The sequence below is a fragment of the Electrophorus electricus genome, chromosome 3, assembly GCF_013358815.1.
Source record: "Electrophorus electricus isolate fEleEle1 chromosome 3, fEleEle1.pri, whole genome shotgun sequence".
Classification (NCBI taxonomy): domain Eukaryota; kingdom Metazoa; phylum Chordata; class Actinopteri; order Gymnotiformes; family Gymnotidae; genus Electrophorus; species Electrophorus electricus.
In genome coordinates, this window is record NC_049537.1 from 3,051,622 (window position 1) to 3,072,619 (window position 20,998).

Genomic DNA, 20,998 nt, shown 5'->3' on the forward strand with positions numbered 1-20,998 from the left:
CAAAACATTAAATGGTTTCCCTCACGGTCTCCACACAAACAGTTGAGCCTCTTTTTCTGTTCTATTTATGTTGCGCAAGTAGGTTTAAAAAAAACAACAAATACAAATACCTAAGTGAACATTTTAGACTTTTGAATAGCCTGTATGTTTACAAACAACGCTATGAAGCAACACCACAATGTCGATATTGTTTAGATGCTTTATTTTTCAATTTATAAACAGCGATGTGAGTTTTCGTCCCTCAAAATCTTCACTGATTCACACGTTTGCAAAACCAACCCAACCAAAAAAAACAACAACAACAAAAAAAACCGCAGCTCTGCACCAAGGCTGCAGTGCACTGGCTTCACGGGACCGGCACGCCGACAGGGGTCAGGCTCTTGTCTCGCGCTCTCCTATCCGGTGACGCCTCTTGTCCACGGCTCGCCCGCACGCGCACGCGAACGCGAGCGGAATTCCCGAGCGAGGAGCGGAGAGGCACGCGGCGACGAAACGCCAGGTATGGCCTGCTTTTATCACCTCGGCGGGTATCGATAGTCTTTAATAATCACTGCGTTTTTACCCTACCAAATGACTTTAGGTCGGCCGAAACGCTGCTTTTGTTTAATAACCCGTGTTTGCAGGAGACGACCGACTCCCTCAGCGCTTAAACTTTCCTCTTTGCAGCCTTTGTGAAACCGAACAACTTTTCTTAAAAAAAAGTTTGTTTTTGTCCTGTAGTGGGGAAGTTTTCTTTCTCTTATTAAGGCATATTTGCAGATTTTCCGACGATGATTATTTTATGAAAGAAGCCAATAAGGTATCTGAGAAGAGAAAGAAGAGTGAGATTTCTGTGTTTAGTGACTAACCTAGCTTAGCTCTCCTGGCTATCGCTGGGTGGAGCGGACTGATAGCGTTCTGTTTTTATTATTACTTACTTTTTTCCCCTTCAGACACAAATTTTTTATGAAGTCAATAATTTCTCGTTTACTAATGCGAAGATACGAAATGGTTGTCGTTTATTTGTGGTTTATAAATAACCTTGGTAAACTAAAACGATTACTCGTGTGTATGTAAATTAATGGACTTGTCACTGGAGTTGAACCTCACGTTTGGTGGTAAAATACAGTTATAAAATATGGCTATACGCTGTATAACAATATTATATAAAGTAAAGATCAGGTTACGGGTGGATTTTGTCGTTGATAACGCAAGCTGGACTCGAGAGCGCTCGTCTGAGTGCGCGTGTGTTCGTTCTTTAACCGTTTGGTTCGTGCGCGTGTGTGGCTCGAGCCAAAGCGCGTGTTGCGTGAGCTAAGCGGCGGCAGGAAAGTCTCTGTTTTGTAAGAAATGGAAAAAAATTAAAAACTTAAATACGTCACCGTTTATTTAGGTGCATTCTGGTATCTATATGGTTATATTATCAGCCTAAACATAAAAGTAAATAGTCGTGTGTGTGTGTGTGTGTGTGTGTGTGTGTGTGTGTGTGTGTGTGTGATTAAAGGTCGAAGACCCGTAAGAAAAGGCTAGATACTTACATGTAGTGCGCGAGTCGTCGTTCTCAGCACGTGCTCTATGGGTATGCATTGGAGTGCCAATACTGACCACAAAAAATGATTTCTGATTGGAAATCATTAGAGCTCAGTCTAGAATAGGAAGCTACCGTTTCGGTGCTGTGGACCCAAGTAAATGCTTGTTACAGCTATTGGTAATAGCTGACACCATTGGCATATTTTGTGAAAAGAGTGAGATGCGCAGGAAATTGCATTTATCCTTATATAATCACACCTGGCGAGATTAAGGGAAGATATTTAAATTATTTATGTACACCATTATGGAAATGGATATGGTCTCATTCTACAGTATTGAAGAGTTAACATGTCAGAAAAAATATGACCGTACAAACAAAAACAAACCTATAGCACAGATGTGGTTTGTTTTGGAGTCCATCTCTTCCCAGCGCATCACTCTGACACGAGATGAGCTTTTGCTGAACGGGGCAGGTTTGCATTTCCAGTAGATGATGTCAGGCCTTCATGTATTGCCCTAAAATACTCATCAGTAGGTTAATCGGTAACCAAGAATGAGTAGCAAAGAAAGAAATCAGAAATGTGACATTCTCAAAGGTATGCAGTTTTTTTTTCTTTATTCAAATCGACTTTTTTTTTTTCTCCTCATTACAGGCGTTGGACCCGAGTGAGAGGTAGAGAGCAGGCGGGTCAGCGGCGTGACCAGTGATGGGCGAGCTCGAGGGCACATACCGGGCGTTGCAGACCCCAGGCACACGCCTTGGTGCCCAGTTCAGCCCGGGCATCAGTACTCTGGAGCCCAGGCAGAGCTTTAGTACCACGACCTTTGGGCCAGGGGGTAAAGGTCACAACAAGGGCCTGCAGATCCGTGTCCAAGGCCTGGACGACACGCAGGAGTTCTATGAGGTAGAGGTGAGTGTTGGCCACCTCTCTGATGTTGAACTACTTGCGAGAGTGTCTGCACTTTCACCAAGTAAAAAGTAAAATCCTTGCTTTCATGTGTGTGTGTGTGTGTGTGTGTGTGTGTGTGTGTGTGTGTGTGAGAGAGAGAGCGCGAGAGCACACGCGCGCGCAAGGGTGCTCTCCTTTTCAGAGAACCAGGGCAGTCGTGCGTTGCGTTGATGTTTGCTGGTGGCAGCTGCCCCGCGGCTTTGTTCTTCAAAGCCTTTCTGCTCGGTGCATGCGGCCCTGACAAACCATCCGATTTTCTGAGCCTGAGGCCCCACAACACTGCTCCTCTAGCTGCCGTAGCTCACACAGGAAGTGTAGCCTGCCGGGGGGGGGGGGGGGGGGACTCGGCTCCAGAAAAACACCTCAGGAGGAATCGGGGCGGTGGGGGTAGGGAGAAGAAATCATTCGAAAATGTTTCAGTGACAGCTTGGTTGGACATTTGTTATGAGGGGAGTAGTTCAGACTCAGTCCCTGGGCAGTGAGTATTTAACTAAGTTAACTGTGGCTGTTAAACCACTAAAACAAAACAATGGCAGAGCATTCAAAATGAACACAGTGAAACTGTGTCGATTCTGTAGGCCGGATGTGCTGTGTTCTCGCGAAGCGTCTGTCAGTAATTTTCCATAGCGGGCACAGGGAGGGAGGTGCCATGTATAGCCAGGTGGGAGGGTGGGGCTTTTCCTCAAGAGCCAGAGTCCACACTGAAGTGTGGATGAGGAGCAGCTATTCCTCCTGTCCGGGATCAAGCGGGACGGGGACCCCTGGTGTGCTGTCACCCCACAGTGCTGAAGCCTAGTCGCACCCAAACCCCCCTGCCCTTCCACCGTAAAGGCAAGGTGAAACTGGGCTCTGTTTGGGTATTAAGATTTTGAAGCTTGGCCGTATTCCCACCCCCCCCCCTGCCGCGGATCTCTTGTTCTGAAATATTGCATTGTTCCCTGGAGCATGGAGGAGTTGTCTGCCTACACCGTGGAGCTAGATTATGGGTCTCTGCTGTGACTCGCACTCTCATGAAACAGCAACACTAAGAGGGGTTCTGAATGGCCATGTTCTGTCCTGATACACTAAGGAGTCCCATGCAAGTAACATGCGCTTGTGTGTGTGTGTGTGTGTGTGTGTGTGTGTGTGTGTGTGTGTCGTGCCAGTCTGATGTCATGTTTTCAACATCTGTTTCCAAGATGGAGCTAGGATTCGGAGCCTCACCACTGTGGGGGGGAAAAAAACTGACCCTCTAATCTCCACACAAACAAACTATCAAAAAAACTCATAGAAGATTGACCGATCGTTAGATGAGTGACCATATTGTTCGGGCCTTTTTCTGTTGGACTCTGCGCCAAAGCTTTAGTCCAGGTTCAGTTCGTGCCACCTGCGGTGCCAGTATCTAAGCTGCACCGATGCTGTCCAGCAGTCTTTTGGAGGGTTTTCCGCTCCTCCACTTCTGTGAGTTTTGTGTGTCAGCCTGCATGAACGTCCGGGCAGAAGGCAGCCAAAGAATACGTGTCGTAGCGGGTTAGTTTGTCTCTAGTGTAAGTTCTGTTGTCTTTTCTTTGGTACGCTGTGCGCATTCTAAATGGGTGCATGTGTCATGGGCTGGGCACGCCAGCGCTCCTACCCTCCCGGTGCTTGCCGCTGACCTGGAAAACCACGGCAACGCCGCTGCCTTGGCTGGCGTGGCTTGTAATTTACCTCGCCGTCTAAACTTAGCAGGCCTGTGGGGAGTCGTGCCTGGTGCTGTATTTACAGCTCACGTCTGTTGCACGCTGTCTGCCTGCCTGGGCCATGTTTCCACTCGCTCACATGCTTGGCCCGACAGGTTTGTGCAGAGGTTATTACGCTTCCACAGGATTTAAGGGTGTTTTCCTTAAGACGGGGGTGTGGAGCACCAGGACACCTGTGAAAAGGGCATACGCGTGTCAGCCCCTCCCTTTCCCATCCATCGTAACCCTGTATGATGGCAGCCTGTGAATTTTTGTTTCTTCTTCTCAAGGTTCACCTGAGCTCCAAGTCATCATTAACGAATGAGCTCTCCGTTTGCTCGTGCAACGCTGCAGCCGTTAGTGTAGCCCTGTCCTGCGCGCTGTTCTGGTGGCAGTCTCATGGCTATCAGCTGTCCGACACATGCGAGTCTCCTGTCATGAGATCAATAGGAAGTGATGAGGATGCTTCCCTGGGGAGCCAGGCTTCCTGTGCCTTGGTGTGGCCTCCCTAATCAACAACCTCCGGTCTGTCAGTCCCTCACAGACACCGCTCGGGAAAGTGTGTGTGTGTGTGTGTGTGTGTATATATATACCTGTTGATAACTCCTGCTGGGTGGAGTACATAGGCTTCTGTGACCTAAATCTCACCCTCTCTGTGTAGCCATAACAGCCATGCCAATGGCAGCTGTGACATTGGGAGTTCTGCTGAGGCTGCCGGTATTCCTAATCTGCCCTGCTATATGCTGCTGTCTCCGAGCCCAGGACAAAGGGCTCCGCTTGAACGGAACTCAGCCGAATTTCCGTGGAATGCAGTGAATGTACATCTCCAGCTGGCTGAGATCTGGGCCAAGCCTCAGAAAAAAAAAACCAAAACGTCTGGCTGCAACTCTGCTGGTGGGATGGCAAAAATAGCACCCCTCCGCCGATGAAGAGGGAATGCTGGGACTTCCCTGAATAGCTGTGTCCTGCTGGGGGGGGGGTCTCTTTGCTTCGGGCCTAGGAGAGACTGAAATGGGCTGAACGTTAGCTAGGAGTGTGTGTGCGTGCAAGGGACACACGGCGGCCGGTCCTCCAGCTGAACTCAAAGCTTGAGTGTTCGGAGTGGGCAGTTTGCCATTCCTGCTCTGGAGAGAGACTGTTTACTGCTGTTCTGAGACATGGAGTGAGGGGAGTATTGGGGGGTAGAATACGCTTTATCTCTCCCCATATAAATACTCTTCACCAGTCCTGTGAATGCCCTCCCTTGTTTGCACAGGCATTTTTATGCAATGCTCCTTGAAGCAACTGGCAGGCCGGGAGTTGCATCCAAACACGGCAGAAAGCTTGTGCTTGTCCCGAGTCCCGCTCTCTGGGTTCTGAAAATAGTTTCTTTGGTTATTAGAGGCACGATTAAAAGTAAAATTGAAAGCCCAGTGAACGTCACTCGGGCGTGTGCCGTGCGGGTCGTTAAAGAGCAACCGACATCTGATCTGCGTGCACTTTGCAACTTGTATCCATTTTTGCTTACAAATCCAGAAAGACCTCAGATTAAATTACAGAAAGATCTCAGATTAAATTTACAATCCTGCAGAGCTGAATGGCACCGAAGAAGCAGACCACTGAATATGAGGCTCAGCCACTGCTCAGTGCCTTCACTTTAATGGGTTACCTATGTGTGTGGGGCTTATTGTGCATTAACACAGGCCTAATGCACTTATCTCCTTGGAAACGTTCTCATTAAACAGGAAAGGCTGTCCTGGTGATGAATGAATCAGGTGACATGACGACAAAGGTCATGGAAGATAAAACAAAGACGTGTGTGTGTGTGTGTGTGTGTGTGTGTGTGTGTGTGTGAGAGAGAGAGAGAGAAAAATGTGGGCCTCAAATCCTGAGATTATCCCATGAACCATAACTCGAGAAGATGTCATCATCACACTTGTCATCACTCAGTGAGCCCAGGTGAGCCTGTAGCTGCTGCTCCTCCTGTGCCGGGGGCGGAGCCTGGCTCCTAGCTCCTCCCACACCGTGAGGCAGCGGAGCAAGGAACACTGGCTCCTTCATCCAGCACTTCACTACAGCAAGCCTGCTCAAGGCCGACCCCTCAGTGTAGCTCAGACAGAGTGTGGAGCAACCGTTCTGTGAGTGTTGGAGGTGGTGTGAGAAGGAGGGTCAGAGACCGGAAAGGAAGGGGTCAGAGGGGAGGTGGGTTTGAAAATGAGATGTCTGGCTCTACTGATCAAACCGTATGTGTGTGTGTGTGTGTGTGTGTGTGTGTGTGTGTGTGTGTGTGTGTGTGTGTGTGTGTGTGTGTGTGTGTGTGTGTGTGTGTGTGTGAGCGTGTGCGAGCGAAAGACCACCAGCCTGGTCTGCTAGATGATGGGAGAGGGGCAGGACCCCTCCAGCTTGGGTGAAGAGACCCATAAAAAGGCCAGGGGGAGGAGCACTCTGAGGGGCGGGAAGGAGGTGGGGCAGGGAGGGACGCTAGATTCTCGTTAAACCTCGACCCTGTGGGGGTTGGATTATTTAGCAAAGAGGATTCTTGGGGGGGAAGACCACCGAGTTTCGATCACTGCCTCCTAAACTTCAAAGGCTCCTGATCGAGGGCTGTCTCGCTGATATGACCCTCAAAGGCAGAGTTCTTCAGAGTCCTTTACTGGGGTACAGTGGGGAAGGATTTTGTGGGTTTTTTTTGTTTGTTTTACATTCTTCGTATGCACAACGAATTAAAGGCCTCATTCATGCAGAGGTGTTAAATGGGTGTTTGGGCTCACTGTGACACAATGTAACTCTTTTTTTTTTTTTCCACCATACTTATTTTGAATCCTTTTGTAGATTATTGGCACCCAGTGTGTGTAGTTCGTTTGATCCAGTGAGAGCATAACGTTTTGCATAGTGCCACCCCAGGAATGTGCTGTCCGCACGTCTCTGCAGTGTCTGTGTGGAAAAACGTAGAATAGATCACGTACCTGGAGATGCAGAGCACTTGATCTGCAGTTATTTCTACTTGCTACCCATAGCTTTTTAGTCTGGATGAAGCTCAGTCAGGACCTGGCGTTGTAGTGTCGAGGGAGAGCCTGAGTACCAGAACAGTCACACACGAACAAACCGATGGCCCTCTTTGTGTCTCCATCTGCTGCCATGGTGTGACGCATTTAAGCTGTCGCGTGAAAATCCTCCCACACTCAAGTTAACTCCTCATTTCCGTCCAGCCTGCCATGTCTAGATGCCCCACATACACACTCATGTGCCCACAGGGCACGCACGCGCACAGCTAAGCTTCCGCCATTTAACACAATTACAGGGGCAAATCAGAGGCTGTGTTTAGAGAGAGCCATGTGAGAGAGCTACTGGAAAATCCTCGCTTGTGTCTACGCCATAGCCCTCCCGCGGCTGAGCTGGATCATAACTCTCGCCATCTCCTGGCGTGAGAATGTGAGTACTCGAAAGCGGAACGGATCATACCCGGGTGGACCACGGCTGTTGGCTCGGACGCAGCTGGCCCGGACGGCAGTGGGAGGGGCTTCGGAGCAGGTCTGCGTCCTGTGAAGGGGGACTGTACTTTAGGAAGCGATCGGAGCGGTCAGAGCGGCCGATCTGCCGGAGGTGTTGGCTCGGCCCTTCGGCCTTCCCGATTAAACGCGCCTCCGCCGACGAAGGCTATTGTTGTCCACAGCTCGTTTGAATAAATTTGCCTCGGAGGCCTTAACATGCCCCTGCGGGGGACGTTTGTGCTGTGGGAAGCGTCCTTGCTCACCGTGGGCTCAGTGGCCTCCAGCTGGTGTGTGTTATCAGGGCTGGCACTGGAATGCGAGCTAGCGCAGCTTGTCACTGAGTGTCTGGACATGTAGGCTCAGCCCTTCTGCCAGATCCCTCTTAGCTCCTGTCGCATCTGCTGACGGTCTCCTCTAGTGTGCAGGCAGCACACGTCTCACCTGGCTCACACGTCATGGCTCACAAGCCTCTCGCGAGCTCTCTGCGCACGCTTTTTAATTTATTGCCTGACACTAATGGGACATCTTGCATTTCTCTTTGACATTTCCCAGATTTCTGGAGCGGCTAGATACGTTATGCAGGGTGTTCGTATATAAGCCTCTGCCTTCAATCCTGGGCACAGGAGCTCAGGTGCATTTGAGCAAAGGTTTTAAACCTTTTTTTTTTTTTTTGTTTTCTGTTTTGCCCAGCTGCAGCTCTGAAGAAATCACAGGTAGTGGTTTCCCCTCATCTGTTCATCAAAGAGACTTTGATGAACAGGGTTCTGTGGGAGGAATGCGCCGCGCGTAGCTCTTAAAATGGAAGTAAACTGTCGTAACCAGGGCGTATGTTAATCTGTGTTCATTTCTGTGAGGAGAGGGTAAGGAGCAGGATGATGTCAGCGTCCAGATAAAGGCTTCACTTCCTCCCAGCTACTCCACTCACTTCAATCTTGAAGATGAGAACAAACCTCACTCAGTAAACAATGGGAGAAAATCCCATATTTAATGGGATTAAATAATAAACCTCTTGGAATATAACTGGGATTTTCTAAGATCCCTTTCTCCCCTTTCATGTTATTTATAGATGTTGAGTGTCTTCTTGCCACCCACACGCCTGCACTTAAGCACTGCTTGCAAATAATTAACTTATCTTGTGCTGTATTTAAGGTGTGGTTGGTTGTGTATGTGCACTGTGAGCTACCAGCTGTTGGACTGTGTTTGGAGTGTCGAGAGGGAGAGAAATCCCGGACCGTCCCGGGACATGTCCGTACAGGTCCTTCCCCTCGTGCTGTGGGATTGTCCCACCAGCCCCTCTCCTGGAGCAGAGTGCGCACTCACCCTGTTGCTGGTCTGTTTTCCACACTCCTGCCTTCCACAGGTTGCCTTGAGTGTTTTCACGGCTTAAAGACCACAATGGTGAAACGTTCCTACACCAAATGCCACAATTGGGTCGTATTCCTACAAACGAAGAAATTTCCAGGCAGTCGCTACTGTGTGCTTTAGCACAGATGGAAAGACTAAAGTCTAGTGTAAACGAGGTTTCCAGAGAAGCAGGTCGTTTCAGACAGCGATCCTTCAGAGGATGCATAAAGCATGTTGGTGAACCCCTGACGTAAGACAGTTGGTTTGGTTCGCATTGTTTTGACCAGACTTTTTTCATGTTAGTTGCATGAAGTGAACACACTCAGTCATCAAACCGATAAGAGCAATAGAAAAATTGCTTTTGTTAGAAGGCTCATTTGCATATTTTAGCCTTCTGGTATCCAATCCAATATTGTGATGATGGTTAGCAGATGATTTATTCATCAGTTGGTGCCTGGGTGGCAGTAGAAGCATTCCCTGACCTTCCTGCCTGTTTTCAGAGGAAAGATTCCCAAGCTAATGGGGCATCAGCTCTGTGGCAGTCCAGCAGAACACCGCCCCTCTGGTTTGCCCCACCCCACCGGAGCATCTCCCCTCTGATCTGCTCCACCCCAAAGCGGGCAGTGTCGAGTCCGAGGAACTCCCTTGCCATGCGTTATTAATGCTAGTGTGGAGGTCAAAGGTCATGGTCGCTGCACAAAATATTAGCTGCCGTAAGCTACAAATGAAAGGTTTGTCATCGCTTTCACAGTTTTGCTTAGTAGAAATAGAATAACAGACGTTTTGATCAGTTATGTCGATGGCATAGTTTGATCAGCAGTACTGTGCTTATAAGGGTTTTTTAAGGGCTGAAAGGATAGAGCTGTGAAGTGTAATTCATTTCTCAGGCATTTCCTCCGCTGTCTACAGTGTTATGCACCAGGGTTTGTTCGATTGTGTTTTGTTTTTTTTTGTTTTTTTTTGGTCTGGTTTTTTCTGGCGTGCTTTTCCAGAATTCCTTTACTAGTGGTTTTTATGTAGTAAACTCCAAGAGTTTAGATCTTAAAAAGTGGTTAGTTGGTGCTTAGGACTCTACTAAATGAGCAGAGTGCATAAATGTAGATGGTATTTGGGTTTCTTAGCAACACCATTAGGTGTCCAGTAAGCATGCCGTGGTAATGTCCTGCTTCCAAACGGGCTTTAGGTTATTCGGGGGGGGGGGGAAATGGAGAAAAGACTCTTCACCCATTTAATGCTTAAAACACTCCGTTAGAAGTTCCTGGAATTGGACTGCAAGCATGCATGTATGCGTGCGCTAAATGATGCCAGATTTCTTTACAGGGCTGTGTCAGGGGTCCAGCCTTAATAAAGGTATTCCTGCCTGCTGAATCCCGTTAATGGGATGGGCAGAAGGAAGCCATTTGGAGGGCAATTGCCCATCCGGCTTTGGCGCACAGCTGAAATTTCTCCCTGAGCTGAGTTGTGGGCAATTCCACTCGCATGGAAAGGCGTAGCTTTCCGGTGCTTGGCCGTGCCTTCCTCATCCCGTGCTCAGAGACTGTCTGGAGAAGCTCCTGCAGATGTAAAGCTCTGTTTAAATGGCCCTTTAGCTTTTCTGCAGTCCATCTGTGAGTCGGGAGGTGTTTCCCACACAGACGGCCTCTCCCGTGTGGGAGTTCACCCTCACTGCAGCACGCACCTTGTTTTGTCTGCGAGCAGTTCGATCCCAGGCCAGATTTTCTTTTGTGTATCTACTTTCTCTCCATGCTGGGTGATGCAGATTGGCCCAGCAGAAGAGGTGAAACACACTTTCTTGTTTCATGCTATCCATACACCATTACTAAGTTTAATAGTTAAATTAAGCAGTTATGATCCTTCTGTCTTTATTCCAAAGAAAATAAAGGGAACAGAGAAATCCTGGATTAGATAATGGTGCAGTTTTTTGCATAATAACAGAATTTAGCAGTTTCAGGTGGGTAACTAATAAGAAGATTTCTTCTTGTCCTACTGTGTCACTTGGATGCTCTTTGCTATAGTTTGGGTGAAGGTTTACTTTGCATTTTAACGTGCTGAGAATCTGACATTTTAACACGAGATAAAAAGCAGTTATCTCATAAGTAGTCGCTGCTCGAGTAGAAAGTCACTCAAAAGAAAGTCTTCCCTGCCCATGTGAATTTGAACCACTTTTAAGTTTTTAAAAATATATTTTACTTCACAAACAGATGTCTACCATATAATTTTCTCGAAGTCGCTGACCAGCATCCAAAACCACAATCCTGCGTGTTCTCAGTACCTAGCAATTAGTCCTTGATTCTGTTACAACAAGCCCCAGAGGTTTTCAAATTGCAAGCTTTCTGAAAGGGAAAAAAACCCACCTATCCTTTCATTGAAAACTAAGCCGTTTTTATTCCAAAGCGTCTCTGTAAGCTCATCACAGCTACCTGTTTTTGTACAGTGTGGCGGGAGGGTCATTTCGTTCGGCACAGTCCGTGGTTGTTGCGGCCTGGCGTCTGCTTGTAGCAGGGCCCAGCCATTCCAGCTAGCCTCTCCTCAAAGCCTGTCACCAGTGCATAACCTCTCTCTCTCTCTCTCTCTCTCTCTCTCTCTCTCTCTCTCTCTCTCTCTCTCACACACACACACACACACACACACACACACACACACACACACACACACACACACACACGGACTGGAGGGGTTGCACCCAACGATGTAGGGTTTATATAGTTTCCAGAACGACACGCGTGACACACATCTCGTTAAAACATGATCATTCTAAAGAATGCTCGAACGTGACTTCAGGTCCTTGTGCCGTCTCTCTCGCTCTCTGCAGACAAAGGCAAATGGGCAGACTCTCTATTCGGAAGTGTTCCGGAGGATCAATCTCATCGAGAGCGATTATTTTGGTCTGGAGTTCCAGAACCTGCAGATGAACTGGGTAAGTCATCACTCCTCCAACATTGCCCTGGTGTGCTGAGAGCCCTGCGCTCCTAAAAACCCAGGAAGGAGCTTCAGTTTTCTGACAGTCTACATTTTACCGCTCAGGGCTTCAGGTGTTTTCTGGTCTCAATTGATGGTAGTTTTAAAGCTATCTGGAACAGAGAAGAGTTAAAATTGATGTTCTTTCAAGAATTTCAAAATTGTACTAGGCATTGGCAAAGAAGTGAAGGGCTTTTGGAATAGCAAAGGTCTTTGTGCCAAGATAAGAAGCAGAGTAGGATTTCAGGTGCTTGAAAGGTTTGTGATCCGTTGAGGTTTAAAAGTAAAATTGGTGAAGGTACAGGAAACTGACCGGCTTCCATATATTACTAAAACAAAACCTAATGGCCCATTGTGGGAGGGTTTAATGGGGCTGATCCTTGGTGCTTTTGCAAAAGTGAAAGTAGAAAGCCTTCAAGAAAGAAAACATTTACATGTGTAATGTTACATGTTGTTCGTTGCCAAGCTGGAACCTTGTCAGACGGTTCTCCTGAACATGTGAATAGCTGCAGTTTAAGGTTGAGAGGTTCAGTCACCACACTTCAGTAGGGGACCAGTGGCTGTGTCGCTGTTATGACAGGGTGTGCATGATGTTGAGGTGTCGGCAAGCATCAGGGTGTTTGTGGAGGATGTAATCATGTCACCAGATACTGGTGTAATCTGGAACGTTAACAAGGAGGGCTGCAAAACAGATGCAAAGTAAATGTGGTGAGAGGCGGGGGGGGATACACTTGCGTGAGATCAGTGTTCGCAGGAGAACATGGGAGGGAGGGTGTGGCGACGAAAGGTGCATTCCTTCCACAATCAGTCCCAGATGTGTCTGACAGACGAGGGCCGTTGTCCGCCGCGCAGTCTCACTCTGTGAGATCTCCCTCTCGCATGGTTATGCTCTCGTTCCCTCTCTTCCTCTCTCGCAGTTGTGGTTGCTCACTCATCAGACCCTACATAGCTGCAAGTGGAGCGCAGCTGCGCTGCAACCATTTCATCAGTGCTTTGTCATAATCATGCCTTAATTAACACAAGAAGCAGTCCTGCTTTTCGAAATGGAGTCATTAAAAGTGAGGATGGACGTACTTTGGAAATGCATTTAGCCCCATCTGATCTCGCCCCAGTGATGATTGACTGTGTACTGTTCAAACATCTGCATTTGACCAAAAAGGAATATTTTCTGGAAGACACTGAATTCCCGTGGGGAGAGTTTCAGGGCATGTCCAATGCTAATGTTGCTCTCCTCTCTGTTGTAGGTTTGGCTGGAACCCACCAAGCTCATAGTTAAACAAGTGCGACGTAAGTTTGCATGCAGGTTTGGATGGTGTTTTCAGGGATTCCCGCCAACTTTGTGTTAGAGGGGATCTCTGATTGATTGATTGTGACCTTTGTGTGTGTGTGTGTGTGTTGCGCTACAGGACCAATGAACGCACTCTTTCGGTTGTCAGTAAAGTTCTTCCCTCCTGATCCTGGTCAGCTTCAGGAAGAGTTCACCAGGTATGTAACCATGGCAACTCAGTCTATTCCAGCTGCTGTGATTCTGTAACCCCCCTACTGCCTTCACTGGTACTGGGGCATAGCTCTCAGTGATACTGGTGTGACACTGGAGTGATACTAGTGATCGGTCTTATGACTGTGTGTCTGTGGGTCCTCCTGCAGATACCTGTTCTCTCTGCAGATAAAGAGAGATCTGATGGAGGACAGACTCCACTGCGCAGAGAACACAGCTGCCCTGCTGACCTCGCACCTGCTCCAGTGTAGGTACACCGTCCAGGTGGAGCAGCACTGTGGCCACGCCCACTGCCCCCTTTACCCCCACTGATGACACATCCCCTCTGGAGGGCCATTGGTACTCGCGCTGCGTGCAGCTCTTTCATACAAGGAGCCATTTGATTTCTGACACTAATCGGTCTGGTGGAGCTTTTCACTGGCTGTAAAACGCTCAAACTGCTTTTCACAGCTATAGCGCGTGATTTGTGAGGACTCCAATCGCGGCCAATCTGCATTTCTTGAAATCTTTCTTGAAAACTACAGCTCTCCGATGGTGAATAACACAGTAGGGTCAAGCCAGCTGGTGACCCCTGCTCTTCATAAATTTCAACAGTATAAATATTGCTTGTTGGCTGTTGACTTGACTGAAGGAGGTTCAGCATGTTCAAGTTTATGGTTAAAAAACTTGCAGGGTGTGATGTAGGTTTGGGACTCTAAATAAATTTGATAGGCCAGTCTTCCAATCATCAGTTCTCTCCATTCACTTAAAGGGAATTCAGGCAACATGTTTTTTGTTACTGAGGGACTGCTTAGTGTGTTTGTGTATGTGTGTTTGTGTATATGTGTTTGTGTGTGTGTGTGATTTTTGTGTATGTGTATATATATATATACACATTTATACACATTTATAAATATAAATCACACATAAACACACACATATATGTATGTATGTGTACTATATGTGTGTGTGTGTGTGTGTGTGTGTGTGTGTGTGTGTGTGTGTGTGTGTGTGTGTGTGTGGCTGAGCGTAGCCGAGCGGTTTCACGTTGGAGGGGTTTTGGGCAGGGTTATCCTCTATTTGCTAAGTGTTATAGTCTAGCTATTGAGCCAGTACTGTCCCACCTTTGTGCGCAATTGAGTGGTTTTTGTGTACCAGACGTTTCTCAGAGTCCAGGGATTTCACTCTCTGCTTATGCACATGAAGAATGCTTTTTAAGAAAGCATTATTATTATTATTATTATTATAAATGATAGACCTGATGTTATGGCTCCGTCTGAAGTCCTTCAGATCTGTGAGAGAGCCTCTTTGGCTAAAGTAAACTGAGATAAGAGTGAGGCTTCCTGGGCAGAGCGAAGGTGGTTTGAGAAGTCCCTGCCACGGACAGGGAATTTAAGGGAGGGTGGGAAGGTTTGAAGGTCCTAGAGACTATCAAAAGAAACATGCAGAGGACAGTAGTGAAGAGAGCACCAAAGGTGAGAATTTGGGTTGCTAACACCACCGTGTGCCACAGACTCAGTGGGTTTCTGTGCCTAGTGCAATGGCGCATTAGTTATGGAATGTTTTAATGTTTGTTTGTTTTTTTGGTCTAGCCAACATTGTCTTACACTTCCCAGTACAGGAGGGAGGGCGGTGCACATTCTGGTGCACATTGGAGACAGAATAATGGCCTTTCATCTTAAAGGCTGCCCAGAGACCACTGTATGACACCATGTGGGTAGATGCTACAGTTGCGCTCTCAAGCAAGGCAGCGGTGCACGGGCTGAACAAGCGCCTGTACCTCATGTAGTAACCAGAGACTGAGCTAGTCGACTTGACACATCTTCACATCTGTTCGGGAAGCATGGAAGATGTTTACATTTTTAAGGGTCTCTTCTACACCTGCTAGCTCGTGGATGCTAGAGAAGCTTTTTCTTTTTTTTGCTTTTTTTTTTTTGCTTTTAGCCAGACTGCACATACGTATGTTACATGCAGGGTGGTTAGTCAGGTCACCTTGTATTCACTGTTACTGCATAGACAGAAGATAACTCCAGAATCAAAGCGATGCGGTTTTGTATCTCAAGCATGTGGGTCTGTCAGGAATTTGCCAAGCAGCCCTGAATGACCCCGTAGTCCTGCGTAGGTGGAGGGAGGCCCATGAACACAGCTCTCCTTCGCTGTTCCTGCAGCTGTGGGGGGGGGGGGTGGAATGAGGACATTTCCTGTCCTTTACAGCCCTGAAACCGGATCCGTTTGAGGTGGCTGGGAGAGAAGTCACATGTGTCATCTGCGTGAAGGCGTCACACGCTCACCTCTTGGGTGGCTTTCTATCAACCAGATGGTCTGGTTTCTTTGGCACTTGTTCTTCCACTATTGGCTTCCAGGTGGCCCTGTAATAGCGTCCAATTGACAAGTGGATAGCTGCTCTTGAATGGAGGATAGTACACAATGGCCAGTAGCCACAGACACACACACGGCACCTCGATCCAAGTGTTGGGGGGTGGGATGCCCTTTTTTGTCTTGAAGTTGGATCATTGCTTGATCTTTAGTGTATGAGGTTAGGTGACCCCTTCAGCTCGTTAACACAATGGTTTCAGCTTCTATGAGTAGGTAATTTCTTCCAGCTGTCTGTCTATGGGCCAGAATATCCAGGGAAACACAAGGATGTCCTGGTGTTGTTGCATTTCTTATGTAACGCAGCGATGCAAGTTCTCTGGGAAAGAGACAGTCTGTTGTCAGGGCGCGGTTGGGTAAATCTTGCGGTCGTGTTCATGGAGTTGTTGGCTGCACAGCATGGGGTGGAGCATGCCCTCTACATGCTGCTGGAAGAGTTCTCAGTGCTCGCTCGTGTACGGGATCAGATACATGAAGGAACCTGGGGATTCACTGATGGCCTTTTAATCCATTTTATCCCATCTTTACTTTGTTTTGGAACTGTGTCATGAGACGGTAAAAATAAATCAGTTGTAAACAAGTAGCCTATAGTCCCAATAAAGAAGTTTGAAAATCAATCTCTCTCTCTCTCAGGTGAGATTGGGGATTACGATGACCTGGCAGACAGGGAATATCTGAAGCTGAACACATTGGTTCCTCGGCAGGATCGCATACAGGAGAAGATCATGGAGTTTCATCAACAACACCTGTAAGACCATCGTCAGCCTTCCTCTTCCTCATTGCACTCAGGGACAGCAACAGAGAGGGTGTTTGTTCTAGCTTGCGAATGCGTGGCCATACACAGCATGCTGTTTCAGGTTTAGTGCTTTCTGGAATTTTCTGTTGGCTTATTAGGCATGTGCCATTTCTGAGCCAAACAGGAATGCTGAATATTGCTCGGAATTTCACATCATATAAGAGAATGTTTCTCCATTGCCTTCAGTTTTCAGTCCTGAGTTAATACATGACATGGAAGGAAAGGCCAGTCTTTTGCATGTCAGCTGGCGCTCCAGTGGGCGGGGTGTGTACACACCGAAGATTTAGGGTAGCAGAGACTGCCGTTCCCCTCGGCCTGACCTCTGGAGATGCATGAAAGTTGTTTGAAAAACTCGCAGAGGAGGATTAGACACGGCAATAATGTCAGGCAGCTGTTGGTCAGCACGCTCCAAACAGTCCAGCCCTCCGCAAGCCTGCCTGCAAGTCTGCTCCGCAAATGAGAGATAAGAGAAATTTGGTAATATTGGAGAGGCGAAACCGACAGAGACGGAACTCAGTCTTTATTATCTTAGATCAATCCTTTGATACAAGTGTCTCTCTGAGGGATTTGTGGTTTAAATGTTTTCACCTGTTAATAATGCACCCCTCTGGGGGTCACACATACTTTTTCAGTGAGAAGTGATGATATAGTTGGAAGTGTGCGAGACCGTTCGGAGAGAAATTCGTTTACGGTTTTTATTAGTGTAGGTAGTGGTAATTTATTACACAGTGACAAAATTAAAGTTGCCCTTGTCTGACAGGCCTATGCTATCTGTCTACCATCTGTCTCCCTGCATTCCCTTCTCTTCTCTCTCTCTCTCCCCCTCTCTACCTCTTTTTTTTCCCTCTATCCCTCTCTTTCCCCTCCCTCTTCATCTGTCTCATCTCCACCACTCCCCCTCCGACTCTTTAACACAGCCGCTCTTGTGCTTGTGTGTAATCGGGCTCTCTGGCTTTGAGGGAGGTGGTGTGCGGTTCAGGTTGGCTCTGTTAGGCCGTGGCCCCTAATCCCGCACCTAAATCCCGTTTATTAGCCACGCGGGGGGTTGGGGCCTGAGGAGATTTCCCAGTTTAAAGGATGAGCAAAATTAGAATGTGCTGCTAATCTGGCACTGAGCTACCGCCTGACTCCCTGTAGCCTGGCCTGAATGTCATTTTTGGAAGGACCTCTTTGCTGGAAAGCCCTAGTCCTGGCATACATGCCACTGAGTTGTAATCCCACACTTCAGAATGATGCCTGGATTATTTTGCAAAAGGCAGGCGAAGGTTAAACATGACTAATCTCCATTGTAGAGCAGGTCTGGCAGTACCTGTAACAGCCTGAGAGCCCGAGGCCAGCCCTGCTCTGTGCTGAGGGAGTGCTTGACCCTGCCCTCCTATGCGCTCGTTCTTTCCATGAAATTAAATCCCAAATGGAAAGACTCTGCACGTGACTTAGAGTCTGCAGTTACAGAAACCGAAAACACTTGTACCATGCATAGTAGTCTTAGAGTTTTCACAGAGATGTCGGCTTGCTTTGATTAAAAATAGATCGTGAAACAGCAACGTTACAATATACGAAATGTCTAAAAATAAATTGGTTCCTTTCTTCACCTGAGCAACTCCCCTGGTTATCTCCATTGGCCCGCACTGCTGCGGTTCGTCCTGCAGGACTCAGACGCCAGCGGAGTCAGACTTCCAGGTTCTGGAGATCGCCCGTAAACTGGAGATGTACGGCGTGCGCTTCCATCCCGCCGCTGACCGCGAGGGGTCAAAGATCAACCTGGCTGTGGCCCACATGGGCCTTCAGGTCTTCCAGGTGAGGGGTGCTTAACTTTTCTCAGGCCTAATAGGGTCTGAACTGGGCCAATCGGAGGGGGTGGGGGGTGGAGCCTGTGCATTTAAAAATGGAGAAATCTCAGTTACGTTTTCAATCTCTCTCTCTCAGGGCAACACCAAGATCAACACATTCAACTGGTCCAAGATTCGCAAGCTGAGCTTCAAAAGGAAAAGATTTCTGATTAAGCTGCACTCAGAGGTCCATGTGGGTATTGATTGGGGGGGGGGGCGGTTTACAACACAACGCTAGACGCACAGATGATAACAGAGTCCTGGCTATAAGCTTTCATGTCCGTTTTGTTGGATATACCCGTTTTCCTTCTAATTGACTTCAGATGTGTGTTGAGTGATTTTTCTTCAGAAAGGATTCCTGTCAGAAGATATTCAGATCACCTGTGGTCTTTCCCCTGTGATCTCTTGCATTTGTGCAATAGTTGTTGTTTGGGTTCCCCTCCCCCCCCTTACACTGATGCTCAGTCATTCTCTTTCTTCTCTCACCTTCTGTGTCCTCCAGGGTCCTCATCAGGACACGCTGGAGTTCCTGATGGCCAGTCGGGATCAGTGTAAGGTCTTCTGGAAGAGCTGTGTGGAGCACCACTCGTTCTTCCGCCTACACGACCAGCCCCTGCCCAAAGCCAAAGCCATGCTCTTCACGCGTGGGTCCTCCTTCAGATACAGGTACTGTGCTGTGTATACATGCAGGCACTCTGTTGATTGAGCCACACTGCTGAGCTCATTAAATGCAAATTTATAGTTATGAGATTAGGCCTTTAATGGAAGTGGGTCATTTGTCCACTTTTGCATGAATTTAATCAGCCTAGTTAGGTTGAAGTAGCATTTACACTGGGTGTCATTGTCTCCAGTGCTTGTGGGTGTCGAGTGCGTTTGATAAGGTGGTTGTGTGTGCTCTGTAACAGTGGCAGGACTCAGAAACAGCTGGTGGAGTTCGTGCGAGACAGTGGGTTGAAAAGGACACCCTACCAGAGGTGAGACCACGTTCTGATGGCACCGCCTTTTCCCTAATCCGTCCGTGAGGGAGGTCTGAGGAAGTGTTTCTCTTCTCTGTTTGTTGTCTTTTCCAGGAGGAACAGTAAGATTCGCATGTCCAGCCGCTCACTGGCCACTGAGGTGCCTAAGCAGGTCAGTAGAGAGGTCCAGGATCCCCCTGCTTTCTGTTGTTCAAGGCCAAGATGAGGTACAGACTTTGTACTCATCTTTTCACTCCTTGTCCTGTCTCTTCCTCTCCCGCAGAGTCTGTCGTTTAACGACAGCCTGAAGCTGGCTTCTCCACCTTCCGCCTCCGTGTCCTTCCACTCACTGCACAGCACCAGCTCCCCTGTGCGGATGGAGGCCCTGACTCTGCCTCCACCCCAGCAGATCCTGCCTCTCCAGCAGACGCAGCAGCCAGCCAGACCACCCAGCCCCGTGAAGGAGGAGCCCATCAAGGCCAACCCCCCACCAAACTCCGCCTTCCCAGGTGCCCCTGATAACCCGGCGGCAGGAGACTGCAGCCCCTCGTTTGTGTGTGTAGAGAGTAGTTTCTCCTGTCCGTGGCCCTCCCAAAATGGCAATGAGGATGGCGAGCGTGTGGGCGAGTGTGGGCGGGGCAGGCTGGGTAGTCACGGGGGAGGCGGGGCATGCAGGAAGGGCTTCCTCACTCCCGAGGCCTTCGAGGCGGAGCTGATGCGTGCCAGGCCCATTCCCATGTTCCCACTGACCGGCGACCATCTGCAGGTCAGCGAGGAGTTCATAGACGACGACCCCACTGAAATGTCGTTCTACGCAGGGGGGGCCGAGGCCTACTCATACAGCTTTGAGGACAAAGCGGAGCACTTCGATTACGACGACGGGGAACCCTCGCGAATGCCACCGTTCGCGCTCGCCCTGGGGGACCTGAATGGGAGCGCGCGGGCGTTCCCGGAGAGCGCGTTCGGCCGGTCCGAGACCAGCTCCCTGGTCAACAACCGCTCGGAGTGCAGCTCTCTGGACAACGAGGCACTGGGCTCGGTGGGCGACTCGCTTGACTTTGGCTGCCCTGACTCCTCCTCCTCGCTCCGCCTCCCGGGCTCGGAGAACTTGTCGGAGGCCAGCTCCATGGTCAACTTCCCGGCATACTCCGTGCGCTCGGACGCCAGCTCGGCCATGCAGTTCAACGACCTGGTGGAGCAGCTAGAGCAGCTCAGCTACCCGCCCACGGCCACAGAGGGCTCTGCTGACGGCAGCTCTGCGTCCGACTCGGACTGGGGCTCAGATGCGGGCCTTCCCCCCGAGCAGAACCTCTTCTACAGCAACCCACTGGTTGGGGGCAGCGGGGTGGAGGGCTTCCTCTTGGAGTGCCACAACCTCCGGGCCCTAAGCCTCGCGGACCCGTCTAGCCCCGCCCAATTTAATATGTAGCGTCGGCACGTTCCCGTCAGACAGCCCCACGCTTCCAGCACTTTAACATGCAAGGTGGAGACCCCGTGTCCCGGGTCTCGTCTCTTCTGGATTCTCTTTCCACTTCTCCAGCACTTCTCTTTCCAGTTCGCAATCACTAATAATGTAGTCTGCTTTTCTCTGACGCACATCGTCCTTGCGCCTATCCTCTCCACCTTCCTCTCTCCAAGT

The 20,998-nt window shown here is 48.9% G+C and overlaps 1 protein-coding gene across 5 annotated transcripts in view; it reads left to right on the forward strand.

Annotated features, from left to right (window-relative positions):
• The first annotated feature begins 426 nt into the window (after positions 1-426).
• farp2 (FERM, RhoGEF and pleckstrin domain protein 2) overlaps positions 427-20,998 on the forward strand; it is a 32,820-nt gene continuing 12,248 nt past the window's right edge. For 4 of the 5 annotated variants that reach the window (XM_035524003.1, XM_035524005.1, XM_035524008.1 and 1 more), the window contains exons 1-13: positions 427-499; positions 2,163-2,420; positions 11,783-11,887; positions 13,173-13,215; positions 13,335-13,413; positions 13,576-13,673; positions 16,412-16,526; positions 18,224-18,371; positions 18,501-18,596; positions 18,906-19,069; positions 19,309-19,377; positions 19,474-19,531; positions 19,643-19,868. In XM_035524003.1, the coding sequence (XP_035379896.1) occupies positions 2,217-2,420; positions 11,783-11,887; positions 13,173-13,215; positions 13,335-13,413; positions 13,576-13,673; positions 16,412-16,526; positions 18,224-18,371; positions 18,501-18,596; positions 18,906-19,069; positions 19,309-19,377; positions 19,474-19,531; positions 19,643-19,868 (1,405 nt within the window). In that variant the 5' untranslated portion in view covers positions 427-499; positions 2,163-2,216. The remainder of the gene's footprint in view (positions 500-2,162; positions 2,421-11,782; positions 11,888-13,172; positions 13,216-13,334; positions 13,414-13,575; positions 13,674-16,411; positions 16,527-18,223; positions 18,372-18,500; positions 18,597-18,905; positions 19,070-19,308; positions 19,378-19,473; positions 19,532-19,642; positions 19,869-20,998) is intronic. The other variant, XM_035524004.1, reaches the window with a different exon arrangement.